The sequence below is a fragment of the Pituophis catenifer genome, unplaced genomic scaffold (genome assembly GCF_029215685.1).
Source record: "Pituophis catenifer annectens isolate HBS135680 unplaced genomic scaffold, rPitCat1.0.hap2 SCAF_7, whole genome shotgun sequence".
Taxonomy (NCBI): Eukaryota; Metazoa; Chordata; class Lepidosauria; order Squamata; family Colubridae; genus Pituophis; species Pituophis catenifer.
The window spans coordinates 89,481,951-89,492,437 of record NW_027256887.1 but is presented as its reverse complement, the minus strand read 5'-3'; the positions used below and the strand labels follow the sequence as shown (position 1 = coordinate 89,492,437).

The 10,487-nt window shown below is 44.4% G+C and overlaps 1 protein-coding gene across 1 annotated transcript; it reads right to left on the bottom strand.

Moving 5' to 3' along the window:
- Positions 1-5,232: 5,232 nt before the first annotated feature.
- Positions 5,233-9,959, bottom strand: LOC139319147 (C-type lectin mannose-binding isoform-like). Its single transcript, XM_070946850.1, has 5 exons — positions 9,902-9,959; positions 9,121-9,215; positions 8,449-8,589; positions 5,876-5,990; positions 5,233-5,300 (listed from the first exon to the last, which is right to left on the bottom strand). Exons 1-5 carry the CDS (start codon positions 9,957-9,959, stop codon positions 5,233-5,235), a joined length of 477 nt encoding a protein of 158 aa, XP_070802951.1.
- Positions 9,960-10,487: the final 528 nt, after the last annotated feature.

Genomic DNA, 10,487 nt, shown 5'->3' with positions numbered 1-10,487 from the left:
ATGGCTTTCCTTCAGAAGTTGTGGGTGCTTCACCACTGGACAGCCACCTGTCTGAAATGGTGTTTCTCTTCCTCTCTCTTCTTCTCCTCTCGCTCTCTCTTCTTTCTTTCTTTCTTTCTCTCTCTCTCTCTCTCTCTCTCTCTCTCTCTCTCTCATATGCACAATCTGCTCTAGATTTAAAAATCTTCATTTTCATTTTTGAACACCAAAATGCAACTGCTTCAAAGTTCTTTCACTGTGTGGTGAAACTGCACCAAGATTTTTATCAGAGCTCTGAACAATTGTGTTTCTTTAAATAATCTTAATTATGGTAGAATCACCAGCTGGAGTGGAAGTGGAGATGCTCCAGCTGAGAGTCCATTCGAGGGAGGAAGAATCTGCGGTCAAACTCTTTGGTTTTTAGCTGCAGAATTTTCTACACACCCCACAAGGATATCTTTTATGTCAAGTTTGTTAAAGGAATTTGTGGCCAAGTGGCCACGATCAATCAAAGAGGGCAATGACCAAGTCGTGGATAATTATCAGAACTTCAAGGGGAGATTCCAAGCGATTTTCAGAGACCCAATCCAAGCAATGACAGCAGTTACAAGATTTGGCAGCTTAAGCAAGGCCAACAGAAGAGTAAGGCTCTACCTAGCTGATTTTAAATGATTGGCAGCAGATCTTGATTGGATTGACTCAGCCTTCATTGACCAGTTCAGGCCAAGATTGCACACTCACATTCTGAGTGAGCTGGTGAGGCCAGGAATTCCACAAATCCTAGAGGAGTTACAGTATTCCAACATTGCATGTTCATAGATGGGAGATTTGCAGCAGGAACAGGTTCAATTGTGCAAGCCCAGTACTAGATCACGAGACTTACACCCTTCACAACTACCACACCTACCACAATGATGGGACATGATCCAGGTGGAGCTCTGGCAAACCCAAAAATATGTCTAAAAATGAGTTTTGTGCTGGTCTCTATCCTTCATCTGGTCAGTATGAAAAGCCATCATTTCTTAGTGGGGTTGAAGTTTGCACCTATAATTCCAGGAAAGAAGGAGAGGGGAGGGGAGGGGAAGGAAAGGGAGGGATGGGGAGACAGGAAGGGAAGGAAAAGCAAAAAAGGGAAGTCAGGAAGGGAAGGGAAGGGAGATATCCATACAGATCTTGGGAATAATGCTCCTATTGAAGGAGACATTCTTGGTGTGGCTGATTTAAAGTACTTATTGGAGAACCTTAAGAGGCAAAAGTTAGACATTTCTAGAGTCTCACAAAATGGTACTTCCTCATCTCAGCATTTGTCGCAGAGGCAACCTAGTCTAACTGCTTTTTTTCTGCCCTTTCAAAGCTGGAGAGGTTTGTGACTGCCTGATTTTCTTTCAGACATTGATATTTCCATGGCCACCCAGTTCAACCAAGGGGACTCTGAGTGGCAACAAAAATAAACATACAACCCAAAACATCAATTGTATTTCATCTTAAAAAGTAACCCAGATGTGCCAAAACTGCAATCTAAAAAGAATAGATTAATATAGTGTTTGTTAAGATTAGCCACTTTAAGAAGTGTGGCCTTCAACTCCTAGAATCCCCCAAGCAGAGACCCAAATGCTTGAGGGAAGACCCTGGTCTTAACTGCCTTCATGAAAGAGTCGAGTCCGTTGTAGCTCAGCAGGAAGATCGTTCTAGAGTAGGGAGGCAGCTTCCTGCCCTTCCCAACAGATGGCAATGCTTAGTTGAGGGGAGCCTGCAGCATGGCCCCACCCCACCTGTAGCTGAGCTGGAAGGTGGAGTTAAGCTTGTCATCTCTTAGAGTCTTTGTGTCATTGGTTCATTGGCGCCTCCTGTAGGGTCTGGGGAGCCAGAGGTCGTGTCTCTCCCAGCGTGTTTGAACTGCAAAGCAAGGACGCTACTTTCCTGAAAAGGTTCCCTCTTCCCACTGGGGACAGGTCAACTCCAAGGGCTCTTAGATCAGAGGTCAAACTCCAAAGGAAATCCCTCTGACTGATGAAGCTGCTTGGATGAACAGCAAAATGTCTCAAACTAGCAACCAAAAATTAGTCCAGTTGCCATGACTCAACTTTCAAGCAAGGAAGCCTCTCATTTTTTGTGGAAATCTGAAGCTGGGTTCTGGGAAGAACCTCAGCCACTGTCTGCATTCCCACTTCTTGTTCATTTTGCTTTTGAGTGAAGCTTCTTCTTCTTTTTTTTTAATGTGGTGGAAACACTGTCAGTTTCCTTATTTTATTGCTCAGGTTTATTTCTGATTTTGAGACTCAGAAGCCTGCAGGCAACCTATTTGCTGTGCAAATAAAGATAAAGATCAAGGACAAATACAGGTGCAGTTTATATACACAAAACTCAGCATCTCCAGTCAGGTGAAAGTGAACAGAACCACTCCATAAATAGACTTAAGCAGATATTTTATTGCTGGGCACTTGTATTACAAGAATTTCACCAGACTGTTTGCATTCCCTCGGGAAACGGTAAATATAGAGTCTTGGGTTTGCCCTGAAATGTTATCTCCCCTGAATTGAATGGTTTCCCTTCCCTTCAGCTGGTGGTCCCATCACCTCTCCCTGGGCTTCGATCTAGGATCAAGATGCAAAGCCACCAGGATTTCCCCACAAGGAGCAACATTATGACCTAGCAGAAATTAATATGCAAAGAAGGAAAAGTCTTATCACACACCTCCATCGTGGTGCAGTCCACTCATGTAAAAATCAATTCAAAAAATCTGCTTGGTCAGCAAGCCAAACAGTCATTACCAATAAAAGAGGATATTTGTAGCTCAGGGTTGAAATGTGGGCTCCTCGGTGCTCTGTGCATTTGCTGGTTTTCTTGTGGATGCTTTCTTTGCTTTTTCTTCCAGTCATCCACCTAGGTAATTTACATTTGGTGCAGGTGTAATTTGGTTCCTCTGTGGGCACGAAAGCTTGCATGGCCCATTGTTTGCAAATCACTATGGTGCTCGTGTGTTTTTCCACAACTATGTCATTCCTCATGCAATTGGAAGCAGGATGCTCCGTCCCATATTTGGATAGACCAGGTTGCCCTGATAGACCGGTCTCACCGGAAAAGACCCTTAATCTCCCCCCTGGTGTAGCTGACAAAGCGAGGAGAGCTCGTGGCTTAGAGGTTAATACATCTACCTAATACATAAGTAGCCCAGGTTCTAATCTCAGAAGGGCACGGCTAGCTGATGAGAGCTAAATAGCTTGAAATAGATCTATACTAGTCTCCCTTTATTTCTTTGTTGGTAAATATAAATTCTTCATGCAATCGCTCCCAGGAGTTCCAAGGCTCCCCCCATCCCGTTTTTCCTGTTTCCCTTTTTAAAAGCAATCCTTCCAAGGTGGTAATCATTGGCTCCCTTCATTCTTTTAAAAATTAAAAAAATATTTAAAAAAACCTCAATCTGCAAAAAAGAGGATTTGCAGTCCTACGTTTGGAGTTAATGTAGAAAGGACTGAGAAAAAAAGGAAGCCCGGGCTTCCCTCTTTTTTCTTTCCTAGAATTCGAGAAATGATTTGAGATACCAAAAGGGGAAAAGTAGCCACCAAGCCCCCTCTCTCCACAAAGTCTTTTTTGCCTGCCATTTGGGCTGATGACCACTGAGTATCCCAAGCAGAGATCAGAAAAAAGAGCACAGAATGGAGCAGAAAAATATATATACATTTTTTCCTTTCTTCTGTTTCGCCTTTTTTTGTGAGGGTGAGGAGGGGAAGTAGAGCCACCACCACCACCACCACCTCCTCCTCCTCCTCCTCCTCCTCCTCCTCCCCTCTCCAAATCCCACTCCCTTCTAACCCTGATGGTGTTACCTAATTGAGTCATGATTTGGTTTTGTCTTTTAATTGGGGCAACTGAATGGAGCTCAGTGTTTACTGTCCAAATGCCCTTCCTGTCACCAATTCAGAATTCACAGCTGATATTTACTCATTGTGCCCAGAGAGAGAAATATCTGTCGCTACCTAGGATTGAACTCACAGCCTTCTGATTGAGAGGCGAGAGCTCCACCTCTAGGTCACTGCACCATTCTAGTTGGGTCATGAAATGTCTGCAAGAAAAGAACAAAGCTCAGAGAGCACCAAGGGCCCCGCAGTCCTCCTCCTCCCCCCTGCAAACTCCCCTTCCTTCTAGCACTGATGATGTTTCCTAGTTGGGTCATATCTACAAGAAAACAACCTAGCTGAGAGAGCGAAGGCCCCCAATGCCTTCAAAGGCCAGGTGAAAAGAATCCCTCAGAAGTGGGGCTCTTCTCCCCAGATATGGAAGCAACACAGGCTGCTGGCAGAGGGAGAGCTGGGGGGGGGGTCCCACTAAGACCTTGGACTGCCAGAGAGGGCGCTGTGGGCTAGAGGCATCACAGGCTCTTTGACGCCATCCAGAGGGGGTTCACATCTTTGCAACCCTGACAGAGTAGTCCAGCACAGCCCAGGCCTTCAGGGACCCACTCCACCATCCCACCCCATGCCTTTCCCAGAAGAGTGGGGATCACGTGCCTGTCACCTTTGGGGGCAGTAAAATGGTGCTGAAGCCCAACAGATTCTCAACCCTCCAATGAAAATGAGGTGGATGTGCAAGAAAGCATCAAAGCATCAATGGATGGTCCTTCTTAAGAGATATTGAGAATCTCTACAGACTTTTAGCCATACAATTTGGGATAAACACCCTTTGAATGGGGTGGGAGTAGGAATGGATTTCCAGAAGAAAAATTGCAGACCACAAGAACCATTTGCACCACTCAGGTGACACAGGTAAACCTCCAAGGACCCTCTAAAAGGATGCAAATGACCAGCTGTCTGCAAAGACGAGAAATCCTTTCCTTCCCCACCATCCAGTCAGAGCTGAAGAAGCTTCTTGGATGAGAAGTGAAACCTCTTCAAAAGAAAAAACAAGAAAGTCCAGCTGCCTCCTGAAAAAGCACCTTTGGGACAACCCTGACCTGGAAGACTGAGAATCTCTACAGGCTTTTAAAAGATAAAGCCGAGCCTCACCCTGAAGGAAATTCAGAGGTCTTAAAGCTTTGGACCTCAATCGTCTCCAAAATAAACAAGGCCAGTCATGCTAAAGCAGAATTTATTTGACTTTCTGCCCCATCAAGAGGAGCAAGGCCAGATCAAAGCTACAGAAAGCATCCATGAAGTGAAGGGGTGCAGAGCCGAGATTTTTGGCAGAGCTTCGTTGCTTCTCCAGACTTCACCAGGGGCTTCGCTCACTCGGGAGCAAGAAAAGGAGAGATTTGCACTACAATCTGCACTGGCAGAGGAAAGGATGAACCGACTCACAAGGTACATCATTCCATTTGAGAAATCCTGGACGGCAAAACAGGAAGTTTCATTTTCAGTTTGGACCAACCTTCCAATTTGTTTGCCCTGCACACCCAACTGATCCTCACAACGGCAAGTGAGTTGGGAGTGAACTCTTACGCTTTGTTTCCCAGTTTTTAAGGCAAAGAGGATTGGCCCCTGGGCTATCCAGGGGTTTCTTTTAGCAAGGGTCTTTTGGAGAGTCTTCTTCAAAAGGAAGAAGAAAGTTCTTAGTTGAGAAGAAGACTTCCTGCCCAGGAGAAGAGGAAGGTAAGATGGAGTGAAGGTTCCTGTCTGTTACAATAATGACCTTCAAGAAGTAGGCTAAGGTGGAGATGGTTGGTTTAATTATGGGGCTGTAATAATTAAGTTTGGGTTTTTGAAGAAGTGGTGAATTCCATGTTTGTTTATTGCATGGCCGTTTTGTTTGGCTTTAGAGAGGGTTAGGCTGTGAGAGCTTAGAATCTAAGGAGGTCAACAAAGGTCATCACTGGCCAGCTGGTGGGTGTCCCAAGATGGATGAAATAAGTCCTGATTGTTGAAAGTGCATCTTCACTACCCTCCCCTTCACCTTGGCTTACCTGTATTGGCCAAGAGCTCAACACAGTACTCTTTGTTATGTTGGTTGTTGGGCTCTCCTGAATTCCAGGAGAAGTAGTTAGTGCTGGATCTGTCTGACCACTCCCAGACGCGTTTCTGGAATGACAGGGAAACCATGTTAGCCAAGGGAGAAGGGGGATCTCTCTCTACATGGCCCAGGAGATGAAAAATTGGAAAGGGGCAAATCTCTCTCTCTCTCTGTGTCTCTCTCTCTGTCTCTCTCTTTCTCTCTGCATGTCTCTCTCTCTCCTCAGTTGATCTGGAACAGCTAACCAGGGTTAAAATTGGTGAATGTTTTTTTTTTTTAAACATTTTTTACTGGTTTTTCTCTTTACATTGCATATGTGCTTAATGTTTTATAGGTATATTCTGAAACATGTCCGCTAAATGTTGGAAATGCAATCAGATACCGGGCTCTTATGTGGTGGACATGCCCAATGGGAAAAAAATCTGGATGAAAATACATACATGGTTAGAAAAAAGGATAAAGCAACAAATAGACCCGTGATGGTGAATCTATGGCATGCGTGAGCCCTCTTTGTGGGCACGCAAGCCATCACCAGGGGCTCTTCTGGTTTCCATGCACACCGACCAGCTGTTCTTCATGAAGGCTGGAGTGCCGGAAGCCTAAAGACCAGGTGGCCAGCACACGCATGCACACCGTCTACCTGGTCTTTGGGTTTCCGGCACATTCCATTTTTTTGCACTTGGTGCTGAAAAGGTGCCATCACTGATATACACTTAAAGCCAGAAATATTTCTGTTAGGTATAATACTTGAAACTTATAATAAAGGGGATACATATCTAATATTACATGTGCTGAGAGCATTGAGAATCGTAATTACACGATTGTAATTGTGATGAAAATATAATCCGAAAAATATTAGATTGTGCAGAGATGGATAGATTGACATTAAAAATAAAAGACAAGGAAGAAACAGAATATTTTACAACTTGGGACTCATTGTATCAGTGGTTAGATAAAAGAGGTAGAAATTAGAAGATAAAAGATTATTGTTATGTTAAAAAATGATGAAAGACTATTATTATATAAAAGCAAGCATTATTATTATTTCTATTATTATGATTATTATTACTATTATTACTAGCACAATTATTATTTTGTAAAAGTAAATGGACTGAGACAATACACTGTTGACTAAGCACTTGTGTATATTAAAGGAAAAAATGTATTTAAAAAATGTTTTATAGGTGGCACTTAAACTCAGTGTTAATTTGTCCATTTCTGCACAGTTCATGACCTTTTGTATGACCAGTTTCTCTGCGGGTGTCCATGGCTGTTTCCAACATTGAGCCTAGGCAATCCTGGCAGCCATTAATATGTGTAGTACTAGATATTTTGTGCCCTTCACACACACATATATATATTTTGAAGATCCCCAATAGGAAGAGTTCCAGTTCTAAGTCTAATTGTTCATTAGGAATTTCCTGTAGCCAATCTTAAATAAAATGTAAATTTTAGTAATATTTTTTTTGTCTGGTCCTAATAAAATTTTGTCTAGTTGTTGTGGTTTAAGATATATTCCATAATCTTTTATATCTTGCTTATATCCGTTTTGTAACTGGAGATAAGGCCACCAGTCGACTCGTAGCCCTTGTCCTTGGAGGTCCTGTAATGTTTTTAACTTTCCATGGTTATCTAATAGGTCTTTATATTTTTAACAGCATGTTTTAACAGCAGCAAGAATTGTATTCCCCCAACATTGGAAAAGTGAGGAAACACCTACGGAAGAAGATAGAATTGAAAAAATATTGGACTGTGCAGAAATGGACAGATGAACACTGAAGTGTTACACAGAACATATGTGAGTGTCTGGAGAGGTGGCAATCAGGAGATCCAGAGAAAAGATACCCCAGAAGAAAACTACCTGGAGGTGTCCAGACAGTCGACACTGATTGATCTCAGGAAGATCAAGAAGGTCAAAGTCAATGAGTCCTTGGGTGGGAGACCACCAAGAGAACCCTGGAGCTATAGGGGAGACTGAAAAGCCCCCTGGGAATTTGTGGGGGGGAGCCTACTTCTGTGTTATTGCCATAAATTGACATTTCTATTCTTAAAGTCACCAGGAACTGATCTCGGTTCCAGGAAAACTTCCAGCATTTTTCAGGAATTGACAATGCAACAGAGCCCAAGATGGAAGCCTGCCGGTAACAGACATGAGCCATTTCTGCATAAAATATAAAAGGGAGTAAAGAAAGAACAGCCCTCCCAGGCCCAGGCCCTGCAGTCCCCAAGCCCCTGGCCCATCAGAGTTTCAACAAGGATCAGAGGCCATTCAATGCTCTAAAGAGAGGAAGGCAGACTGAAGGAGGCTCTGAGTGCATGAGAACAGCCTAATCCCGAGGTGAATTTGGGATAAAATCCCTCCCTTTGGGACTTTAAAGGCAGCAGTTAGTTCTTCAGCTGGGCAGGAGAAACAGGCAAGAGTTTTTACCAGACAGATCCTTACCTCCCATTGGAGATCCTTCAAAAAGCCCCTTAGGAACAATAACAAATGAATTGAAACAATATTCCCAATGGAAAGGGACCTACTTTCTGTGGATCATTCAGTCCAATCCAGACATTTCCATCACTTTTCATGTAGTCAGAGATGTAGTCGGCCAAGTCAGCTGCCTCTTCCTTGCTATGGATGGAGGCGAGGTGGCAACCTGGGTTGAATTTCCTGCAGAACATCTGGGAGAGAGCGACAACAGGAGAAGTCATTTGTTCAGCAGAGAAGAACCATCTGTGTGTATGTGTGTGTGTCCGTTTGAGAAAAGAGCATTGCCACCAGATGGTTCTAGCCACCCTCTTCACTCTGTTGAGCACCACGGATGTCTTGGCTAGTGTGTGCAGCTCTTGAATAGTTCCTTGCTTAAATTCATGATTCATTTCTTTATAATCTGTGATCACCATCACTTAAGAGGCAAGGAGATCTGAAGATGCCATCCATGTTGCCAATGAAACATCAGGAGATCTGTTGTCTACAAGGTGGTCACGCAACCTTGAAGCTCAACACTGCTCAACAGGTATGGGTCATGAAAGCCTAAACCAGTGTACAGTCCATAGAATATCCTAAAATCATGACCTTTGCTATCTGTTCATGCACCCAGCTTCATGGCCCTCCACTTCATCCCCAGAGTGGACTTGGGGACAATGCAAGGCTCCCCCTAGGCCTCTCCTGTTCCTGGGCTAGGGGATTCACAGACACACAACACTTCTAACCTCTGCGTCTTTCCAGGTCTTGAGCTGATCATTGACCTTGTAGCAAAACCCACTCATGGGCAGCCAATCATCGGGACAACAACAGCCTTTCACTCCTATGTGGGAAGAGAGAAAGCCCAATGAGAAGATGGCCAGGAGAAAAGGGGGAGGAGACAGCTGGGTCTGCAGAACATTCTTGACCTGTTGGGTTGCAAACATCTTTGATGGCAATAAATTGAAACTGAAAATTTCAAATAGAACAGCTGTATTTGCAGAATGTTCAACAACTGGGTAGGCTTAGCCTTGGATTAGTTCCTTGAAGCTTCATGTCTTGTGTGAATCTGTCCCTTTTCATTGATTTATCATTCAGTGAACTCTGCTAAGTCAGAGAATGGATTCTTTCAAGAACCAGGTTGTTGAGTGGGACAAAGTACAGGGATTCCATGGGCCAGTTCTGGAGGATCTGCAGTTGCCTCTTAGATGACCCATAACTACTCAGGGGGATTCAGGGGTGATTATTTGTAGGCTGCCCCCTACAAGGAGTGGGAGGCACTCAATGTTTCATGATAAAAGCATGGATCTTTTGCTAAGCTTTCAACTATGGTATTAATTTTGCTTTGTATCCTTGCAACCAGCCCTGAATCTTGGAGCAGAGAGATAGGGTGAGATCTAAATTGCACAATAAGCCAAACAGAAATAAAAGCAATTTTGGGGCGCAGATTCTAGGGGGTCAAATCAGGAGGAGGTTCAGAGGCAAGAGCTTTGGTCTCTCTGGACCTGAGAGACCCCACCAGAGACTCACCACTTAGACAGAGGGCCACAACCAGCAAGCTGAGGCTCACAAAGATGAATCGCCCCATGGTCTTCCTTCCTTTGCTGCAGAGAAGAACAAAGAGGGAGGAAGTGAGGGGGGGGGACTAGGCACATGGTAAGACCCCATCAGGAAGAGTGACCCAACTTCCAACCCAGGATGAAGCTGGGAGTCCCATAGTTTGTCTCAGAATTTTGCTCTAGCTCAACTGGAACCCATTTCCCCTTCCTTGGTCATGCAACAGCCTTGATGAGTCACAGTGGATTCTGCAATGGCATACAATGGTCAGGGGCCTCTCCTAGAAAGGGTCTCCTAAAAGTCTGTCTTTCTCTCCCACAGAGATCCCCAATAGATCTGTTCCTCCCTGCCTGAGGGGCCCTCCAGCAGATCCCTTGCTGGAACCTGGGCATTGCCTGCAGCAACTTTAAAGAGGTCCCTTCAGATGGAGAGAGACTCCCAGGAGTGATCTGATGCAAGGACCTCACCTGCCATGTTCCCCCAGGTGGGAAAGCAGCACTCACCTGTCAACTCTGGGTCCTTGTCTGGGGTGTTGAAGCCCAACTAAACACCCCGAGGT